At 39.8% G+C, this 23,761-nt stretch overlaps 1 protein-coding gene across 12 annotated transcripts in view; it reads left to right on the forward strand.

Moving 5' to 3' along the window:
• Positions 1-19,013, forward strand: part of CADPS (calcium dependent secretion activator) — a 527,597-nt gene extending 508,584 nt beyond the window's left edge. For all 12 annotated transcript variants that reach the window (XM_038772200.1, XM_038772196.1, XM_038772204.1 and 9 more), the window contains 2 exons: positions 12,238-12,342; positions 17,837-19,013. In XM_038772200.1, coding sequence (XP_038628128.1) covers positions 12,238-12,342; positions 17,837-18,016 — 285 coding nt within the window. In that variant the 3' untranslated portion in view covers positions 18,017-19,013. The remainder of the gene's footprint in view (positions 1-12,237; positions 12,343-17,836) is intronic.
• Positions 19,014-23,761: the final 4,748 nt, after the last annotated feature.

Genomic DNA, 23,761 nt, shown 5'->3' on the forward strand with positions numbered 1-23,761 from the left:
GCATGTAAAGGGAAAACAGAAATACAACTGTAACAACAAAAGTAAGTAAAAAGTGAATAAATAAATGAATAAGATAATTAAATGATATACTAACTTGTATTAGATCTCAATGTTTCAACATAATAATGTTTCACACCCAAAGAAGGTTTTGCATTGTGGACATATTCTGTATAATCTAAATAATTTTAAATCTATTTTAAAACCCATTTTGAACTAAATTTCTACCTAAGATTCTCTGCCCTAACTCTATTAAGAGTATTGTACCTGCATATTCATATGACAATATTAATAGAGAAGCATTATTGTCTAGTGGATAGAACATGGACCTGAGGTTCAGAAGGACCTGAGTTCTAATACCGCTCATCCACTTGTCTGCTATGTGACTTTGGGCAACTCACTTAACTTCTCTGCCTCAGTTACCTCATCTGTAAAATGGGGTTTAAGACTGTGAGCCCCACAATGGGACATGGACTGTGTCCGACATGATTAGCTTGCAACCTACCCCAGTTCTTAGTAAATTGAGAGGCACATAGTGAGCATTTAACAAATACCTTTTAAAAAAATATATTGCTGGCATAAGTCATACACTAAGTTTGGTGTGGCATTGAAGATGGACAGACATCCTAAAAGGAACTTTGGTTTAAATGTAATGTAACAGGGCACAATTAATGTGACTTTAAACTTCTTACTACAGTTATTAACAGCCCTTTTTGTTAAGCAGTAAACTCAATTGAACCAACAGAGTTTAAATACATAAAAGTCTTTATTCTCTGAAATTCTAGGGAACCCTAAGACTAAATCCCCTACTCACCCTTAGGAAAAAAATAATCACCAAAAAATTGTTATTTTTAACAGTGATCACCCAGTGAATGCCAACATTGCATGTTTCTTCAAAAATTCAACCTTGAGTGTGAGCTAGGAACTAGCCAGAGACTGTTAGGCATAATCACACTGAATTGAATACATAGTTATTCTGTGTCCTATTATCCACACATATATTAATTCATTAATATCTGTTTATTAAATAACTTGATACACCATCTCAGCTAAACATCCCAGCAGCTAAGTAAAGTGCAATCAACTGTACATGTGAATTTGGTACTAAAATTTGGTTCTTTGCACTCAGGTAGGGCCTTGGAAGGTGATGGAGCCAGCACCCACTCAGAGTTTAGGCTATGTCTAAATGTGTAAATTTTCCAGGTTATTCAGGCCCACAATACAGGCTCTTAGGGCTGAATTATCTAGGCAATTCCATTGGGTTGGTTTGTTGCTCTGAAATCATCAGACCATTCATTCAGGCCTAAGAGTATTACCTGGATACTTTGTAGGTGTAGGTTCTTCCAGTTGACTGAGAAGCAACATTGATGGAATCCAAAGCATGCCATATGCAAGTTTCCTTATTAGTGTAGGGCCCCGGGATCCTACAGGCCCCAAAAGTATAATTAGTCCTACTTGTCCAGATTTCCCAGGCCTCTAATGATCATTTTATTTGAAATATCCATATCATTGAGGCTAGTATCTGCACAGTAGTAGTAGTAATAGTAAGGACTACTACTTTTTGAGTACTTTTTAAGTACTCACTGGATTCAGTGCATTTGGGAACGTACAACAGCTAGTACTAAAACATTCCCTGGCTAGAAGGATCTAATGGGGAAGACAGACATAAAACTATGTCAAAATAAAGTAATAACAAAAAAATCACTGAATGTACAATTGATTAAGCATATGTATTTAAGTGTTGAGTGTAGGTATAAAATAAATACACAAGTGCTAGAGATGGCTGGTGGGTGCACAGGGTGACCCTGAAAGCAGTTTGCAAAAAAATAAAAAGATAACAGCATATCTTTAAATTCATATTCAATCTAATGAAAGGTACTTTTCATCATAATTCAGCACCTACATCAGGAAGATGCTGAACAAAGAGGCAGATCCGCTGGATCGCATCCTCGTGCATGCCTCATGATTGGTGTGGGACTTCACATGATTGACAGTTGCTGCCCTGGGGATACTGGAAGCCATGACCCCTTTCCCTCATGAAGCCATTAATTTCTTTGGATCCTGCAGGCTGCCCTGAGGCCACCCAGAGTAACAACAGGCAAAGGGTCAGAATTGGAGGAGTGTAAAAGCCCCAAATCCTGTGTCAATCAGGCAGAAAGGGTTGGAAGCAGTACCTGGCTCCCTGATATCTGCCTGGTTTGATTGCTACCAATATGGTTAGGTTCCCAATTTTACATTTGTCTCATACTGATTTAGAATAGAAACAATATTTTCTACTTAAATATTCCCTCCCAAAAATATGTTTGGCCCATGCAGACTTGCCCCAACTGGATTTGGGAGGGCCCCATGTAGCCAGACAGTTAGGATTAGTATAGAACCAATCTAAGGGGTGATAGACATGAGACATGGTGCTGAAGAGAATAAAGAAAAAAAAGAAAGGAAGAAGTTCCTTTGGATCTCAGAAGTGCTCTGAAGGATCAAGCCCAATTTTTATGCACTGGGCTATCACATCAAGAATTCTCCCTGTCTGTTGCCAAAGAAGGGCTTACAGCAGCCATCTTCAATTTCTGTATTTTTAGAATCTCTATTCATAGAACGATTTTGTGCATACATACATATATATTCCCTCATCAAAGAAATGAATATGGAAAAAGTGACGTATCATTCATTTCATTTCAGTTTCAAACTTTATATTAATCACTTAGGATGTTAATTCTGTTCCTGCTGCTAACACACATTTCCCACTGACATGAATGAAATTTATGTGCATTGATTATGTAGAAAATGGTTCCCTAAGATCAGATCGGGATTTTTCTCACCTAACTTTAGAGGAGAAAGTTGTAGTGCAAGGGAGAAATCTGTCTTTAAAAGGAGTCAGAGGGTTCCTGGTCCTCAGGGAACGCATGTTCTTTGCTTTTTATCTGGTGGTGTCCACTGCTTTGAATCATTTTTTGGTAGCCTCGTTGCCTTGAATCCATAGACTCCGACACACCTTGAATTCAAAGGTTAATTTGCAGGCTCCTTCTCGGCATTTCAAAACAAATTCATGTTCTCAACACTAAAAGGCAATATGGAATTTTCCAGTGCAATATATGTCACAGTTTTAAATAGATTTGAACTGCTTGGATTGGATCTAGTTGGGAAGCAAGCACTGAAATAAGAGGTCACTGGTATGAGTTACTATGGTAATTGAGTAGTATCACCAATAGTTGTGCTCTCATGAGCATTAAAGCACATAATAATAGACAAACAACAGTGGTTAAAGCAAGCAGGTAGGATTACTATGTTCTTTTGTCAGAAGTATATAATGTCTTGTAGTCAGTTTTAAAGACTTCTCAACCCTCAAATCCACCCAACAGTCACCTGCTGAGTAATTTTGTATGCTTAATCTCTAGTCCTTAACTACAAGCTTTCTGCTAATTTGAAGCAAATGGGTATTTTTGACACTAAATAGGCCAGTAAAGAAGCTTTGACCTAGAAAAACTCATTCTAAAGTACTGAGAACTGAAAAATATTCTTTCAGCAATTCCGTAAGATCCTTTGAATGACATAAAATAGCTTTGACTAATACTATGTTGTAGCCTCTGATTAATGATTTTGCAAAAACTTGCTGAACATCTCTACTCTAACTTCCCCCATAAAACTTGTCACTTCAGATTGCCATCAGCCACCACAACAATAATCATTTCATGCCTATTGCTAATTGCAAGCACAGCTGAAGCCCAGCAGGGTGCTCTTGCACAGTCTCAGGCCTTTATACCAGGCTCAATCTGTTGTATGGCACTTGTTCACACACAAAAAAACTACCAGCAAAGGCAGAAAGAGGCAGAGTCACAGGTTTCTTGTAATCCCTCTGCTTCCCTGCTGACAACCCAGCCCCATAAGCATTCCTGGTTTTGTCCTCTTCTTTACAAAATCTGAAGTGACCTTAAGCTACTAGTATGTAAGCTTTTGAATGGAGAATACAACTCCTTCAGGTGCATTAAGAAGCAGGGCTGCATCTGGCTTATGAGATTCTGTTTGCAGCACCCCTGGGGTGAGCTGTGGCTTCCTGTAACATGTAAAATATGAGTGTGAACTCAAGGTTCATGGCAAGGAACAGGAGGTCATGCCTCCATTCAATTCTAACTAAAGAAAATGGGAGTTTGCAGATGTTCTTGTGTATGTGTAATGACACCACCTCCCCAAGAGCAGAGGAACCCAGCACAGTTTTTGATAAAATGTGCCACAATCAGTGTGCTACTTGCAGATTTATTCATATCAATTTTTGCAATTTATATATTCAGAGACAAGATTGCTATTTAGGCAACTTTATGTTGGATGTTGTACGTTTGCATGTTTTAAAAAAAATTAAGCGTATTCTTTAGGCCCGCCTGTGTGTTGTCAAGACAACAGAGCCTAGGTTCGGAGGGGGTGGGCTGGGTCAGGTTCCCACCCGCTCTAGCCGGTCACTTCTTGGGCATGCCTGGAGCTTTACAATCTGCCTGCCTCTTCTACCCCCAGGGAGAGTGGCCCAATCGTGGCTGCCTTAGGGAGAGAAGCTCAGGGAGAAAGGACGGGTTCATCTGAGGAGACAGGGTCATCTACAAAGGTGGGAGAATCTTCACCTGCAAGTAGGAGGTTCCTTCTGAAGATTTTTGTCCACTCCTAAAGGGAGGGGACAAAAACACCCTTGGCAAACCATCATCTCTAGCTCTGTGAGAGTCAGACTGTGGCCTTTATGCCTAGCCCCTGAGCAAGAAAGGAGAAAATTAAGCCCTCACTTACAAGAAATTTTGACTTGCAGACCATTTACTTTAACGCCCATTCCCTATAAAGTATATTCATTGAAGGGAGACATTTGCAGGACTAATACTGAGATTAAGCCACCTTAGCCTGGGGAATAATGGTACTCAGTAGGGCAGTGTTAATTGCTTAGCTTTGGTGCACAGATCATTTTAATGCATTTCGGAAATGCATGATTTTTATGAGCACAACTGTTCCACACAGGAGTTATTTCTATAAAAAGGGCAAAATCTTTGCCTGCCTAGCATTATTAGCCTAATTCCATTTAATTGTTTCCTACAATAGGGGTTCCCTTAACATACATTAACAGCCATAATAAGACTGTATCAGTAAGAGCAGCACTGTGCAAAAAGACTGCTGTCCTTTGGAAAGATCACACTGTCATTTACTAGAAGAGCTGAACTGGCAGAAGGGACAAGGTTTGTATCTTATCAGGTATTCCCTGATAAGATTTGTGTCTGGGGAAGCAAGATAATTTTTAAGACATTTTAGGTGATGCATCATTCAATGCAAGATGCATCTCTTTTTGTGTGTGTGTGTCCTGTTTCTTATGAGTATTTTCTATTTTTAATTGCTGCATTTCATTGTATTCTTGGATTTCTACTTTGTGAATACTTGAACGTTTTTAGAACATTTGAAAATGTTGGCTGGTGGCATGCTTAAATTATCCAAATAGATAATGATTGTGCAAAAACTACAAAATGTGTGCTTTGCTGAACACAGACTGTTAACTTTCAACCTAAAAGGGGGAGTTTTACATATGTATATTATGTACATTATTGTATGTACTGCCATGTTGCTGAGCTTTCTTATTGAACGCTTCCTTCTCAATAAGGACAGGAAGAGTTTTTTGCAGGAAAGGTTTGTTTGTTCATTTGTTTGGGGTTTTTTTTGTTTTGTTAATTTGCAGTTTTCACAGTGCTCAGTATAGTTTATGGGAATGCAGAAAAAGCTTTTTTTTCCTTAAGTTGTTCTAGCACTACCCAGACAAAGTTCATATTAGCACCTGCTTTCCAAAATGGATGACTTCTAACTCTTCATTTGAATAGCTTTGAATTAAAGTTGCGGTCTTAGTTTTTTATGAAATAAGCAAAACTGCTTCCAGAGTATGGCCGAATGAAATTAGACCATTCATAAATGTCAGATAAGGTTGCTTGGATTTTATATTATGTCCAGTATAAAGCTAGAGATTCTATGAGGTAGCGTGCTTTTCTTTTTTCAGTTGAATCAAAACTAACATATTTATCTTTGGCATAATGTACTTAAGGTTATACATTTTGAGAAGCTGAATTTGGATCTCTGACAGGTTTATCATAGAGAATAGAGATGGAAAATTTGTAATACAACCTTGAGGCCATTGCCTTGCTTAGGCAAACTGAAGCCTTGAAATAATACTTTCCATTCAGAAAGAAACCTTCAGGACCCTCTTCTCAATAGACCTTTTCAGTGTAACTAATCATGACCGACCGGCATCCAGGTTATAAGTCTCCCAGGTCTACCCCTTTCTAAGTTAAGGAAACTAGCAGAGAGCACTGGGAGCCTATATTATGTTTGAAATAAGATAATTAAAGCAATTTTATTGTTGAACTTTTCTTTGCATTTTAGTGGTCTCAACTTTGAGTGGTGAATTGTGATTTAAACAAAGGAGTGTAAAAAAGTCTTTATCACTTGGTAGCTTTCCTAGAAGGTCACAATCAATCCGACTGAAAAACTGTGACCTTCATAGAAACTACTTCGGCTTTCCATGTAAGACACAAAATTCAAAAATAAACAGCCACTTAAAATACATTCTTTTCTTTCATTAGCACCATCTCTATTTCTACAAGGCTTTCACTTCTTTATAAGAGGGGTTGGAAGCTGAAAGAGTGGCTTAAAGATCTAAGCATCAGGTTTGGAATAGCTATAGTCTCTGGAGCCACAATTTCAGTGAGACTGTCTCAGCTTTTTATCCTTTTACAATGGATGAATTGAATACAGAGTTTAGTAGTGGCAATCTTTTAGTAAAGACCACAACACAGCAGTCTGCTCTGCAAGGTCTTTAATGGAATTGATTTTTACACACACAAATAATTGTGGGCATGAAAATGTCTGCCCTCGAAAGAGAAGCCCAGTGTTTGTCAGAATTAAACTTCATCTTTGTTAATGCCGCTCATTTTTGGTATAACTAGAGCTTTAGGCTAGAAGCCTTTAGCCAAGATCCTTAGTAGCTTTGAAAACTGAGAGTGTTCCCTATGCCTGCCTTCAACATATATTAATTTATAACAGCATTTGTTTTTGAAACTGTCTTTATAGGAGCCTCTACCAGATTTTCTGTGAACGTTTTGAGATCTCAAGCAAATGGGTGAACATCTCTGTGCCTAGATTTTGCCTTTTGAAAAATGGTACAAATAATATTCACCCCGAGGTAGTATTTGTAACTCACTTTGAGAGCTTTGGGTAACATTTTGCAAATAAATGCCAAGTATTGTTACAAATTGCTCTAGTGGTTTAGTGCTTTTCCTTTCAGGCATAGGAGATTCCATTGAAATTTGTTATTAGAGGGTAGTTTAGCACGTGCCCTACTTTCTGGCGTGTATTGTCTACATCATAAAAGCTACCAGATCCCTTGCAGTTTCTACTTGAGAAGCCTGTAGTGCAGTAGCATTCGTGGTGAAGGTGAGGATTGAAGTACATTAACAAAGCTATTTGAGGAAACTTGTACAGAAACCCCTAGCTGTGCACTTTTTCTGTGCCTCTAGCCAATGATGTTAGTTTCCCATTTTTATATATTCATAAACTAATTACCCTTTAAGAAAAAAAGTATTAAAAAGTCTAGCATTATAGAAAGAGTTCATTATTGGAGGACTTTTTTAATGACTATAGTATTTTGCTGTACTGAGGCAGAATGAAGTACCTATACACAAGATCACAGTTTTGCTATTCCTTTTTGTCAGTACCAGCAATATTTCACTCTATTATTGCATGATCAAGGCCCCTGTCAGGAGAATTTGACTTTGAGTGCCTAGAGGTGAAGAAAATATGCTTTCCCAAGAGGAAATCAAGTCCTCTCGGTTCTGCTTCCTTTTCCCCACATTTCCCTTGAATGTTCCACTATTCCAAGGCCAATGTCGTGCAAGACTTACTCTGAAGGTCCCTTAATCCTTGGGACTGTACTGAGCACTTAATTTGCAAGGAGATACTAGGCCAGGTCCAGCATCCCACAGAGTAAAATAAAAACCTTCATAAACCCTGTTGTTGGTTTACTCAAACAAGTGTAACTCAAAGCAACTTTGTTCTTTAATAATATTATTTGTCCCTAAATCTAACTTGTCCATTTTTCAGTTCTCTTTCATTTTATTTAATGAGCCTCTGCACTTTCAGACCATAGTGTTTAAGGATTAAGCTCCAGCCTCATCCCACAGAGTTGAGGCCCCTACAGGTGTCAGGAACCTATTATCATGTAATTTTTTTAGAGACAGACAAACACTAAATACAAGAGTATTTTTCCCCTTTCATTTTATTTCTTTGGTTGCATTTTGTAATATAATTAATTGATTTTCACTGAATTAGGTTTAAAAGAGACCATTTATACTTATACACTTTTCCTTTGACATTCAAAGGATATTATTCTTACTCCAGAAAAGTTTGTGTTACATACAATATGTGGTTGCTGGTTAATGGTGAGTTTCCAGTATCAATCAACTTTATAAATGTAGTAGTGCTGTGTCATATTTGAAGTATGCAACCCATTTGGATTTCAACTCAGCCCTGTCTTCTACTCTATAATGTAGTCTTGCCTACTTTTACTGGTAAATTCTTCTGCTATACCCTGGTGTCCTGAATAGAAGATAAGTTTGATCTTTAAGGTCAGGAAAGAGTAGGTTTGTATCAGAAATGAACATTGCTTGAATTAAACCATTGTATCTAGTTTAACCAGCTGGAAGAATTAACTCTTAGGCTGCAAAGAATAGTTTACCAGTCAAATAACAGCTCTGAAGGGACTCCAATTTTCAGGGAATTTTCAGGGCTAAAATGGCAAATGACCTTTACTTCGCTACAAAACATTCAGGTACTCTGTATATAGAACACAGTGATGTTCATTTCCTGTTTTAATTTTTATTTCTGAAGTTAAATGAACTCTAGGGAAATTACTAATCAATGCCATTAAGCTACAGAATGCTTAAAACTAATTTGGGAAGCAACTTTAGAAGGAAAGGTGATTTCTTTTAAAAAAAACACAACCCCCCCAAAAAAGAACCCTAAAAATAGTTATTTTTAAAGTTAGTTCATTACTTTTTCTACTCTGTTTAAGTTTATTCCCAGTGAGATTTGAGATTTTATGTTTGCCTGACTCTGACTTTGCCTCATAAATGTAGAATAAATTGTACATAGGAGATGACAGTAACCCAGATACCAAAGGTTTTATCCCCAGATATTTTGCTAAGTCTTAAAAGTGAACATCTCAAAGAATAAAAAACAAAAGAAAATGACAATGTATTTTTTTCATTTTCACCAATCCATTTGAAAAACTGTTTCAGGAGCTCACAAAAGTAATGCAAATAGCAAATCAGTATGAAAAAAAAATGAAAGCTCAAATAAATGAGCAATAAAGGATCAGAAGCCAAAAGGTGAAAACATGAAACAGGCACGGATTATAGTAAATGAGTATAATTAAAAACCTAAAATGAATGAAACCTATGTGGTTAGCTAAAAGGCAAGAACATTTTCTACCTCTCATTCGAAAATTCCTTCAAGTGGAATTATAATTATGCTCATCTGAAAAATCCACTAGTGTCATTTACTGAGCATAAGGTATGATTAACTTGGGAAGGAATAACTTCCTCTCTTGTGCCTCTTCAGACGACTGGCCAATAGGGCTACGTGAATTTTTTACATCTCCTTCAGTTAGAGAGAGATCTAGGTCCAAAATCAGGCATTCAAGAATATTTTGTGGATGTATCGCTCTCCTTGATTTAGAAATCAATGAATGTTGTGCACTGATCCAGAGATGCATAGACCATCTCTCCCACCCACTTCCAGGGAAAATAACAATGTGAATAGGATTCTATATTTTTCCTCTCCCAACTCCATGTGCAAAAGGAAGGCAATGCTGTGGGAACTGCTTACACAAAATGTGTGGGGGGATTGCAGCTTTTTTTGTGGCATGTCTCTCAGTGAAGAGAAAAGGCATGTCACACAACGGCTTTTTGGCTGTGGTGCTTGCCACTGCCGGCTTGTCTCTTGTCACAGCCAAAGCAAAATGCCACTGCCTAAGAGCCAGCCTGCACATGCCTCTTTCACTTCCCTGAAAGGCACACCGCATGCCACAAGATGCTGCACCCCTGGAAAGAGGAGGTAACATGGGAATGCCATTGGTCAGATTAGTTGCAGGGCAGACTGTGGGCATTTGTGGGTACAATTGTTTCCGTCACTACTGAGGAGCTAAGGATTGGAAGCACTGTTCCAGCACACCATGGTTTAGAAATTATTTCTCCCTCAAATGAGACTCTGAGACCCTGCCATTACAGCTGAGCAGTTTTTGTGTCATTTTAGGTCATTCACATTCCCTGTGATGGCCTAAGAAATGTCAAGCAAAGCCAACAAGGAAATCCTAAGAGTAAGGCTGCACAAACTTGAGACTCAGAGAGGGCACGCAAGGGTAAAATTGACCAGAGCTGACCACAATGGGTCACATGAGCCTGTTATGCCCCCCAAACATGCCTTTTTAAATACAAACACAATAGAGGCAGAAACTGGCCAGTTCCTCCACTGCCCATGCCTCAATGTGTCCAGTAGCACTGAACTCTAAAAATGTTACCTCAAAATGTTTCTGTTCATTCTATATCTGAAAAGGAAGTCCCTCTGAGCCTGGGACAGTCCCTGGTCAGTAGAATGCTGCGATCACTCAAAACCAAGAACTGAAAGGGTCAAAGCTCTGCCCCTACTCCATGCAGGCAAGATGTTGGAAATTCACAAGTTAAACTCTCTGATCTTTAAAAGAGCAGAATTTGGCTGTAGGGCTGTGATGCAGTTTTGATAGTGAAAGCTCCTTTTTGTCAAGATCTCCAATTAAGGCTACAATTGTCTGTGACAGGAACAAATCTCAAAAATGGGGCTAAAAAGAGGATAGCAGAGAGTGAGTCTCATTTAAGAGCAAAATTGCCATGTTTCACACCTTATGAGAGTAAACTCAAGGTTTGTTTCCTTTTTTAAAAAAATCTAAATCTAAAACAAGACTTAAGAAAACTGTGAGTGTTACGCATCAACAGATTTTGGATGATTTTTAGGTGGGAAAGGGTGGAGTTATCACAAGAAACATATTTGTATTTATGCTTTGTAAATCTCCCCTAGTTTATGTTGTGTGTGAATGGATCAGTGAGTACATGAGCACATAGCATAATTCTTATATTTACTCTTTTTTTTCATCTTATGTTTGTTCCATTCATATCTCTATCCATTCACCTTCTCATTTTATTTGTATTATTTGGTGACTAAAGCAGAATGTAATAAAACCTGGTGAAGTTTAAAAGATTAGATTTTTTTTCATACTGACACTTTATAACACTGTTCATATGTCTCAGAGTGAGATTTATGAATATATGAGCAGTACTGCAAAATTGTAGCACACCAGAGACTTCCTGCTCTGCAGGGGTGGCAGTCTGCAATGACAAAGCTTCAAGCATTTTTCACAGACAAGAAGCAAAATTTAACCCCCTTAAGGGGGAAGTATGATTTCAACAGCTTGAAATGAGCTCATTTGTATATGCTTTTACAGCTTTAATAATTTTTGTGCTAAGATTAAAACAGATTGTGCAGCCAATACAAGGTCACGCAGGCTCTGAAATACACTGGTTCTCATCCCACAGATAAACTTCACCAATTGTATTAGCACACAGAAACCCCAGCATGTTAATATAGCCTCATCCAGAGTTCTTAGAGCACACAGTTTAATTCCCAAAGCTACAGAATGGACTTGGACTTTTCCAAAGGGTAAGTTGCAAGTCTCAGGGTTTCATCAGACAGTATTTGTCTCTCTTTGGGAAGCTGGAAGAAGAAATGGCCACAAGGAACTGTGTGGTCACGTGATTGTTTTTAATGTTACAGAAAAGCCTAAGTACAGGTCTTTCAAAAATGCATGGATGTTCTTGACCACAGTGAAAAGAACCTACAATTGAAATGAACACAAATGGAGTAGATGTATTTAAATGCTGTTCCATCTTCTTTTCTGGTCTAATAAAGGATTGGACTTTAAAAAAAAAAATGTTCGTTAACCAAGACTTCTGTAATTGAAATCCCCTTGAGGCATTTGAATCAAGAGACCTCTTACAAAAAGGAACTTGGAACTGATACCCAAAAAGCAAGAATCACTTCCCTCCACCCTACCCCACCTCTGGGTGTTGGTTTGCAAGATGTATAATCATGATCCTTAATATCTTGATGATTTGTCTGCTGGAGAACTTTTGTCTCTTTTTTCAGCAATGGTACAACAGCTCCATGAACGTGATATGCACCTGGTTGACAGACCGAATGGATTTGCAACTTCACATTTATCAACTGAAAACTCTTATTAGGATGGTAAAGGTAAAAGAAAAAAATTATTTCAGACATTTCTTCAGAACTGCATATCTTTTCAAGAGCATGTGGTTCATTAGGAGAACTGGTGCTCTAAAGAACTATGATACAAGACACGTAAAATCTCATCAATTTAACAATGAATTTTTGATATTCAGCAGAGAAAAAAATTATACAAAGGAAATTTGGGGTGTTTACAAATATTGGAGAAATACTCCAAGTATTTATGATGCAGTGATTCTTCAAGGATCATTTTCAGTGAAACACTGTACATTTATTACAAGGATTTCAAAAAACTGTTTTTTTGTACCATGTTAATCACACCAATTAACAAATTTAATTTATGGTTTAATTAAATAAAATTTTTCAGCAGTTGATTTAGTTGAATATTTACTCCCAGCTATTTTTAAATATGTTCTGTGATCATTATCAGAATGCAAATCAATATTGTTCTCATAGTTAATTGAAGTAGTTTCTTTTACAATGGGTGTATACAATCAACTCTAAGAGATCACAAAGGTGAGATAACATACCCTGAAAGTAGCTTTTTTTCTTGGGCATGTGTGTGTCTTGGACTAATGATAATTATTTCAGCGTGAAATCACAGTGGTTTACATGAAATAATAAGATCACAGGAGGGGGTAAATACGTTTTGATCATTTTAGTTTCTATTTAATGCTTTTCAGTACAGTGGTTTAAATGCTCCAATTATTATGCAAAGAAAATTCTAGTCATGAATAAATCACTCTAAGAATGCTACTTATTTAAATTTTGTTTTAAATCGCCTCATACTTAATTTCTGTTTCTTCTTAGTTTACTAAATCAAGGTTTGTTTTTTTTTTATTTTCAGGCTCTTTTTCTATACCTACAATTTAATTTTTAATTATTTTACTTTGGCAGTGGCTTAAAACTAATGCATATTCCCTTGTTTGAAATTTTAAGGAGAATTAGTACTATCTGATCATTCTGAGATTCTAGGTCAGACGTTCTGGGATTCTAAGTCAGAATAGGTTTATTTCACCAATTAAAAGAACTATTCATGATCACCGAATAGCTTCATTTTCAGATGTGTACCTTCAGCGATAAAGTAGATATCATTGGCCATATTCTTTATTTACGTCTCTTTCACTTCATGTGTTACCTTTCCATTTTTGCAGAAATAAAAGATATAAATTTTTCCCCACACTATATTACCATTTACAAATGCAATATTCAAGGGTACTAAAGACTCTAGAATGTTAAAAGTTCCATTAGAAAAGCAAAATTAGAAGGATTTAATTAATATCTCACTTCAGTTTTGGTGATGTGAAATACTCAGTTCAGTATCCCACCCCTCCTCCACTTATACAGCCCATACCATATTTAGAGATTGGCACCACTAAGCATTACCATGGCTTTCCCATTGTTTTGTCAGCTTGAGCTGAGAGAGTGCAAGCTACTACTAGCTGACCCAGCATGAGACCTTCTATGATGGCGACACAGGGCTCATGCATGAGGATGCTCATGCACACAAGAAGGAGAACACAGCACAAAGTGTATTTCCACTTTATATTTTATTTCAGTCAGAGTTTAGCACCTATTCACTACTTCAAAGTGTTCAGAGCTGCTTGGCAATCAGCATTTTGCATTTTGTCAATGACTTGTCTGAAAGCTCTGTTAGATGTCAAGGGAGAGAAGGGAGGGGGGACCTTTAGCCAAAGCCATGCTAGCCATAGTGGATTGATGGAAAAGTTGGCTCTTGAGAGCTGTCCCAGATGACATAGGAGCTATTAAGAGAAAGAGATTCAACCATGAGGTACCCTTTTCTGCAGTCTCCTCCCGGTCCCCACAGATAAGAGTATCCCCGATCCCCCTACCTACCCTTCCTCAAAATGACCTAATGCTGACTCTCCCCATAGCCCCATTGCCATTCTTTAGTAGCAACAGCAAAACAGACATTGATTGGTCAGAAACCCCTGACAAATGCCCAGATGGGTCTGGCAAATAACCATCATCCATGCTCTTTTAAGACTTGCGATGATTATGGTATTTGTTAAGTGCTTACTCTGTGCCAACACTGTTCTAAGTATGGGGGTAGATACAAACTAATAAGGTTGGACAAAGTCCCTGTCCCACATGGGGCTCACAGTCTTAATCCCTATTTTACAGATGAGGGAACTGAGGCAAGGAGAAGTTAAGTGACTTGCCAAAGGTCAAAAAGCAGACAAGTGGCAGAGCCGGTATTAGAACCCAGTTCCCTCTGACTCCTAGGACTGTGCTTTATTCACTAGGCCATGCTGCTTCCACTGTGGCATTTGTTAAATGCATGTGTGCCAAACATTGTTCTAAGCATGGGGTAGATACAAGATAATCAGAGTGGACACAGTCCCTGTCCCACATGGGGCACACAGTCTAAGTGGGAGGGTGAATTCATTCATTCAATCATATTTATTGAGCGCTTACTGAGTGCAGAGCACTGTACTAAGTGCTTGTGAAGTACAAGTCGGCAACATATAGAGACGGTCCCTACCCAACAACGGGCTCACAGTCTAGAAGGGGGAGACAGACAACAAAACAAAACATGTAGACAGGTGTCAAAATCATCAGAACAAATAGAATTAAAGCAATATGCACATCATTAACAAAATAAATAGAATAGTAAATATGTACAAGTAAAATAGAGTAATAAATCTGTACAAATATATATACAAGTGCTTTGGGGAGGTGAAGGAGGTAGGGCAGGGGGGCTGGGGAGGAGGAGAGGAAAAAGGGGTCTCAGTCTGGGAAGGCCTCCTGGAGGAGGTGAGCTCTCAGTAGGGCTTTGAAGGGAGGAAGAGAACTAGCTTGGTGGATGTGTGGAGGGAGGGCATTCCAGGCCAGGGGAAGGACGTGGGCCTGGGGTCGATGGCGGGACAAGCAAGAACAAGGTACAGTGAGGAGGTTAGCAGCAGAGAAGCGGAGGGTGTGGGCTGGGCTGTAGAAGGAGAGAAGGGAGGTGAGGTAGGAGGCGGCGAGGTGATGGAGAGCCTTGAAGCCAAGAGTGAGGAGTTTTTGCTTGATTCGTAGGTTGACAGGCAGCCATTGGAGATTTTTGAGAAGGGGAGTAACATGCCCAGAGTGTTTCTGCACAAAGATGATCCGGGCAGCAGTGTGAAGTATAGATTAAAGTGGGGAGAGACAGGAGGATGGGAGATCAGAGAGGAGGCTGATGCAGTAATCCAGTCAGGATAGGATGAGAGATTGAACCAGCAAGGTAGCAGTTTGGATGGAGAGGAAAGGGCAGATCTTGGCGGTGTTGTGGAGGTGAGACCATCAGGTTTTGGTGATGGATTGGATGTGTGGGGTGAAGGAGAGAGCGGAGTCGAGGATGACACCAAGGTTTTGGGCTTGTGAGATGGGAAGGATGGTAGTGCTGTCTACAGTGACAGGAAAGTCAGGGAGAGGGCCGTGTTTGGGAGGGAAGATAAGGAGTTCAGTCTTGGACATACTGAGTTTTAGATGGTGGGCAGACATCCAGATGGGGATGTCCTGAAGGCAGGAGGAGACACGAGCCTGGAGGGAGGGAGAGACAGCAGGGGCAGAGATGTAGATTTGGGTGTCATCAGTGTAGAGATGATAGTTGAAGGCAAATGGGTATTGATGAAGAAATTGAGGCCCAGAGAAGTGAACTGATTTGCTCAAAATCACACAGCAGGCAAGTAGCAGAGCTGGGATTAGAACCCAACTCCTCTGACTCCTAAGGCCAGGCTCTTTCTGCTATGCCACACAGCTTTTCTGCTTTTGATATAGTTGCTTAAATAGTAAAATACTAAGATATGTTCTATTAAACAATTTGAAATTAATAGGCCAATAGCCCCCTTTCTTACCTTCTGCATATGTCTAATAATAATAATAATGGTATTTTTTAAGCGCTAACTATATGTCAGGCACTAAGCGCTGGGGTAGATAACAAGCTAATCAAGTTGGAGAGAGACTAATAGATATGGAAATTGAACCATAGAACACTACATGTATCTAAACTTACATGTTTTGTAATCATAATCATCTTCTAAACTGTAAACCTGGTGTGGGCAGGGATTGTCTCTTTATTGCTGAATTGTACTTTCTGCTCTGCACACAGTAAGTGTTCAGTAAATATGATTGAGTGAATCGTGTAATCAACTTGTAGTAAAAGAAAGAATTCTAAGTAATTCTGAACTTTGGCTCAATAGTAATGAGAAGCAGCGTGGCTTAGTGGAAAGAGCACGGGCTTGGGAGTCAGAGGTTATGCGTTCTAATCCAGAGTCTGCCACTTGTCAACTCTGTGACTTTGGGCAAGTCATTTAACTTCTCTGTGCCTCAGTTACCTCATCTGTAAAATGGGGATTAAGATTGTGAGCCCCAAGTGGGACAACCTGATTACCTTGTATCTATCCCAATGCTTAGAACAGTGCTTGGCACATAGTAAGCACTTAACAAATACCATTATCATTATTATCATTATTATTATTATTATTATTAATCACAGGTGAGACTTCCAATGTCATTTGCGTAAATAGCTCTCTAGGATTTTCCAAGGATGTAACCCATAGGATAGCTAAGGAAGTGCCTTGAGGTCCCAGAGGAAACCTCTTCTTTACTTTATATTACAAAATTCAGTCATTTAATTTCAGTTCATAGTAATATACTTGCATTTTTAAAATTTTTAAATGTCCTTCCTCCCTTCCTCCCTCCAAGATAACATCACTTTTTCCAAGATCTCATGTTCATTTCCATGCTTTCCTCTGAAGCCCCCTCATTTCAGAAGGAAAGCACCTGATGTCATGGTAATTCTAGTTCATGGTGCTTGAAAAACAGAAAATGAACCAAAATTAGTTCTAGAACCCATTTTATGAGCAGCTTTTATGTGACACATCAAATTTAAAAAATATCGTTAATTTTCAAGGGCTGAATTCAAGAAAATGTAAACAAATCAATTGGCATGCAACATATTTAGGGCGAATTAATATTTCATTTTTACCAGAATTTTGCTGAGCCTGATCAGTTTCATATACTAACCATATATATAGGCCTGTTGAGTGCTTGAGATTGTGAAATATACTTTATAGCTGATCAGAATCCTTAAAGGCTAGACTTGTAAAAGAAATCACAGAAGAGAACAGGGATTGTTGTAGCAACGGGTCCAATAATAAGATTGTCCATTCCCTTAATTCTGTCCATTTCCTAAATTACTGTACATATATAAGATTTTTTAAAAATCATAAATGACCATAGTATGTGTTTGGAAGGAGAAAATATATAATTTACAAGGTAATCATTTTGACACTTCAAGAAACTAGGTAACTCAAGCTTGCATTCCTTACCCTGTCAAATAGTAAGTGTACTGTCACAATTTCTCATCCTAAATTTTTCCAAGCAGTATGGACATTTAATTTGGCAATACATAAAATGCTATCAGTTGGCTCTCTTTCATTGACACTTGCTTTGTTCTCTTTTCTCAAATCATTGAGATTTGATCTCTCCATTGCATCTCTTCCTTCCTTAGAAAACCTATAGGGATTTCCGATTGCAAGGAGTACTGGACTCTACCTTAAACAGTAAAACCTACGAAACAATCCGAAACCGACTTACTGTAGAGGAAGCAACGGCTTCCGTGAGTGAAGGTGGAGGCCTCCAAGGCATCACAATGAAAGACAGTGATGAAGAAGATGAAGAAGATGACTAGATTATTGATCCTAGAGGTTTCACTTGGATGTAGCCCTGTAACCAATGCATGTCCCTAGTCTGTTATTCCGTTAGCCACATTAGAGAATTTTCTGTCAACTCCAAATGCCCATGAGAAGTTTACAAATAAGATTGCCATTTTAGTTGTGCAGTAACAAGATTAGCACCTACCTTTGATTCACTGGTTTCCTAATTTCATATCTGTATGTCCACAAGCAATATGGAGCACCATTGTTTAAATACTGTTTATCGAGAATTCATGGTAGATGTATCCCTGTTATAAGCAAAGTTAAATGATGCTTCATTAATGTACTGTATACATTGATGGTAAATTGTTGTGAAGATGAGTGCATCAAAGTACTTTCATTTCCTTGTTTCTCTTATGTGGATGCCAACTGCTTAAAAGAAAAAACAAACAGAAAAAAGCAATTAGCTTTGTTTTAAAAGAAAAGTGAGGGTACTACAACTGAGTTCTTGTTCTTTCCAGCCCCTGAAAAATTGACGCTTGGTCACCCTGGGTTGTCAATCATACACTTTTGATCATACAGTTGACTTCATAGGGTCTCATACCAACGAATTAATCATTCTATTGCCACAATAGGATACTACATCATGACAAAGCAGGCAAACACATAAATTTAGAGCAGTTGTTTTTTTGACATTCACCTAAGTGTTGCATTTTGCTTTAGGACTTAATACCTGCATATGTACAAAATAGTAAATTGATGATTATTAGACTATAAAATGTGTTTATAATATGAATATTTATTTCAGTAGATTGTAACCATAATTTAAATTACTTTGTTTCACAATGGTTTTTATATATGTCATGTATATTGCATTTTGACCAGTAACTGCATGCCCCTGGAGTCTCCTCCAGAAGCTTTTACTTTCTGTGTAAAGTAGTGGATCCATCTTGCTTTGGCCTTATATAAGCCTACAGTTGTAAAAGTGTGCAAGACTGTGGCTTCTCAATAAACAACTATTCATATGTCCTAAGAATAAATATTTGAGTCTTGTGTCTACCTTAGACAACCATAGCCTAGAGACAAAGGAAGTCTTTGCTTCTTTTTATTTGACTGTGGTAGCTTCTTTAGAGGCTCACAGCCAAACTGCTTATTCTCTTTCTAATCCAGGACTAAGTGCTTCTAAGGTGCTTCTTCTTGAGAAGCAGTTTGGCCAAGGGGCTAGAGCACAGGCCTGGGAGTCAGAGGGACCTGGATTCAAATCCTTACTCCATCACTTGTCTGCTGTGTGACCTTGGGCAAGTCACTTCACTTTTCTGGTTTTCAGTTTCCTCAACTGTAAAATGGGGATTAAGACTGTGAGCCCCATGTGGGAGTGGACCATGTCCAACCTAATTATCTTATATCTACCTTCTTTGTGCTTTAACATTACATTGGCAGTGGTGGAGAATCATAATATAGTGATGTAGGCAAGGGGACAATGGCAGGGAACTTTGAAGAGGCTGAACAATATCAACAGTATTTACTGGGCAAATGCTGTGGGCAAAGCATTTTGCTTGGTACTTAGGAAACCAACAAAGAAGTAAGGCTAGAGCCTTACACACACACACACACACACACACACACACACACACACACACACACACACGCACTCTCTCTGTCTCTCTCTCTCTCTCTCTGTCTCTCTCACGTACATTGAATCTGTGGGAGAAACAGTATTAAACTGATTAATATGCCACAGTTACGTGAGAGAAAATAGATCAAGGTATTACAAACAGCTAACATTCTAACAGCCAAGGCAAACCGACAAATATATGAGTAATGAGGTAGCTGATGGGATGGAGTGACAAGGAAGGTTGAGGGCATTAATCATGGAATACCTCCTGGAGGAGGAGATGTTTTAAGAAGGCATTGAAGGAGAGGGATAGGATTTGGAAACTGAAGATTGGCAGGCATTTCAGACAGGGGGAAAGGTGTGAGCCAATGGATTAGAGTCAGGAAAGTATAAAGTGAGGGATAAATTAAAATCTTCACTTGGGAGGAGCAAAGAGCTCTGGCAGGGATTTAAGTGGAAGAGTTAAGATCAAGGGACAGGGTAAAGAATCAGACACAAATTGCAAAAGAAGTCTATGAGGTGGTTAAGCAGGGAAGGGATAAAGTCAAAGCACACAGAAAGGAAGAGAGCAGTAGTGGCTTCAGGTGGCATGTGATGTGAGGCAAGAGCCCCCCTCATATGATCTGCTGATGTGTGTGACGCAGCAGTGGGGCCTAAAGGAAGAAGCACAGTCCTGGGAGTCAGACAACAGGGCTTCTAATCTCTGCTCCACCACTTGCCTGATGTATAACCTTGGGCAAGTCACTTCATTGCTCTATGCCTCAGTTTCCTCATTGATATCTGTTCTGCCTCCCAAGGCCCTGCTGAGAGCTCAAGGCCCTGCTGAGAGCTCACCTCCTCCAGGAGGCCTTCCCAGACTGAGCCCCTTCCTTCCTCTCCCCCTCGTCCCCCTCTCCGTCCCCCCCATCTTACCTCCTTCCCTTCCCCACAGCACCTGTATATATGTATATATGGTTGTACATATTTATTACTCTATTTATTTATTTATTTATTTTACTTGTACATATCTATCCTATTTATTTTATTTTGTTAGTATGTTTGGTTTTGTTCTCTGTCTCCCCCCTTTTAGACTGTGAGCCCACTGTTGGGTAGGGACTGTCTCTTTATGTTGCCAATTTGTACTTCCCAAGCGCTTAGTACAGTGCTCTGCACATAGTAAGCGCTCAATAAATACGATTGATGATGATGATTTAGACTGTGAGCCCCATATGGGACAAGAACTGTGTCAGATCTGATCACCTTATATATACCCCAGCACTTCATATAGAGTTTAGCACATAGTAAGCCCTTCACCAATACCACAATTATTAGTGGTGTGATGTTACATTACACTGCTCAAGGGCAAGACAGGGAGCACTTTCTGGGTCCCCTGATAGTTAAACTGGGTCACTGACTCCAGTATTTAGTAACATCTAGGTTATGGAAGGATAGGGTAGGTATCACGCCTAGTGAACAAAGGGAGGAGGGAGCACTCTCCAGAGCGTGGTGATGATAATGTCAGGAAGTTGGGTGGGCACACCTCCCCCCCACAGCAAGCACCGCATGGCACAGTTTCCCAACTCAGTCACCACTGCACTTACTGCTGAGCTGCAGGCTTAAGGAAGAAGACACCGACGACCCTGCTCCCAGAAAACCCCTATAGATGGCAAGAAATGCCACCTGGCCACCCAGACAGAGCAGTGCCTAACCCATCCTTAGTCCCCCTCAGCACAGCTGATTACCCTTACTCTCCAAGGTTCTGGGTCTTTTGGTCTGTTCCCTATAGACCCTTTTGGATTCCCCTGCTCTCTGCCACCATCTCAGCTGTGGAAGATGTGCATTGGTGGTGTTGTCAGCACTGCATTCTCCTCCCTGTTGCTCCAATCCATGCTCCCAGCTCTGGCCTTAGGACTCACCCCAGGAAGGAGATCCACTCCAATCTCCCAGGTTCACAGGGGACAATGCCGAGCCCTCTCCCCCACTGGTGCCTTCATGGAGGTAGGAGTTGGGGTTGCTCTAGGGTGGGCAGGGCAACAGCTTTGTGTTCCCACAAGCTCCAGGGTTGGCAGTCCCCAAGCACTCGGGGTGGTCCCCAGAGCATGGTCACAGGGACATGTCCAGAGTTACCAGTGTACTCCATACCCTCCTCTGTGCCCAGCTCTCAGGGCTGGAGTTGGGCTACCTTCCAACACTCTGCATTCCTACTCCTTTCACCATTAACTATGGCCTCCTACTCCCAGAACCCTGCCCACCCTGGTAGGGCCTTCCTTGGCTCCCTCTGCTTCCCATCTGCCTGCTTCCACTAGCCCTTCTCTTTGTTATCCTCTACTCACCTCCCCAGCCCTACACCATTACACGCTGCCTGCCTCCCAGCTGCTTGTGGCCTCCAAAGAGGCTAGGGGAGGGTTTGAAGGGAGGAAAATTAGTGACTGCCATGGTACCTAAACTGTCTGTCGTGTGACCCTGGGCAAGTAACTTAACTACTCTGAACCTCATTTCCCTCGTCTGTAAAATGGGGATTATGATTGGGAGCCCGATGTAGGACAGGGGCTGTGTCCAACCCTATTAGCTTGTATCAACTCCAGCACTTAGAAAAGTGCCAGACAAATAGTAAGCACTTAACAAATACCTCATTATTATCAAGCCCAACAAACCTGGTGGCACTGCAGAGATTTTTTTTAACAGAGGACATTAGGAGGGATGGAGAGGAAGGAAAAAATTGGCCTCTACATGTAAGCACCCAATCAATTAATCAGTGGTACTTAGTGAGCACTTACTGTGTGCAGAGCACTGTACTACATGCTGGGGAGAGTACAGTGTAACAACAAAGTTGGCAGACGTGCTCCCTGCCCACTACGAGCTTAAGCAATGCCAAAGGGAGGCAGTGAGGACTCTGTGCATGCAGAGTGGCCACCTTGAGTGTGTGTGTCAGCTGATGTGCTACTACCTCTGCTGCATACAGCCCTGAAGCAACCTCTTACTTTGTTTACTAGCTGGAGCCGGCCCCAGAATATAATTTGCAGCAGTATTTTGGACTGACAAAGGGATAAAGCAGAAAAGTTGGAAAGATGGTGAGACAGTTACAATAGTTTAGGGTGACATGACTGGTTTCTGAACCAAAGGGATAGCTGTGGGAATTGAGGAGAAAGGACAACTTTAAAGAAATTGTAGAAAGCCCCCATTTGAGGCTTGTAAATTACCAAGTGATCATGCATGCCACGAAATATTCCTTGTCTATTGCCTATTATCATATTCCAAAAGAAGCTACAGAAATATGCACTTTTCATAGACCTTATAAAAATACTTGACAACTTCTGTACGACTGAGATTTAAAAATGTTTGGCTGCCTTCAAATGTTTATCAAGGTCCTAGAATTATTCCAAGTTGATATGACTATCCCCATCAGAATTGGAGGGTCCTTATCAATCAATCAATGTTATTTATTCATTCATTCAATCATATTTATTGAGCGCTTACTGTGTGCGGAGCACTGTACTAAGCGCTTGGGAAGTACAAGTTGGCGACGTATAGAGACAGTCCCTACCCAACAGCGGGCTCACAGTCTAGAAGGGGGAGACAGACAACAAAACAAAACATATTAACAAAATAAAATAAATAGAATAGTATTTATTGAGCACTTACTGTGTGCAGAGCAGTGTACTAAGCACTTGGGAGAGTATAATGCAATATATTGTTGGTGGACTCACTTCCTGCCCACATTCTTTCCTTCTCACCAGCAGAGTAAAAAGCATGGCTTTGAACTAGGTCTTGTTCACTCTATTCTACACCACCAAGCTCAGACACAACAAGGAATATGAAACTGATGTTAGACTTTGACTCTGATACTCAATAAAATTCTTTCAATTCACACACTAAGAGCACCATCTGAAGCAGCATGGCCTACTAGAAAGAGCACGGGCTTGGGAGTCAGAGGACCTAGGTTCTAATCCCAGTTCTGCTGCTTGTCTACTGTGTGACCTTAATGAAGTCACTTAACTTCTCTGTGCCTCAGTTACCTCATCTTAAAATGGGGGTTAATACCATGAGCCCTATGTGGGACAGGGACTGTGTCCAATCCAATTATCATGTATCTACCCCAGCACTTAGTACAGTGCCTGGCACAGAGTAAGCACTTAACAAATACCATTAAAAAAATCCCATGATTCATTATACAGGAGCGCCTATA

This window comes from Tachyglossus aculeatus, chromosome X1 (assembly GCF_015852505.1).
Source record: "Tachyglossus aculeatus isolate mTacAcu1 chromosome X1, mTacAcu1.pri, whole genome shotgun sequence".
NCBI lineage: Eukaryota > Metazoa > Chordata > Mammalia > Monotremata > Tachyglossidae > Tachyglossus > Tachyglossus aculeatus.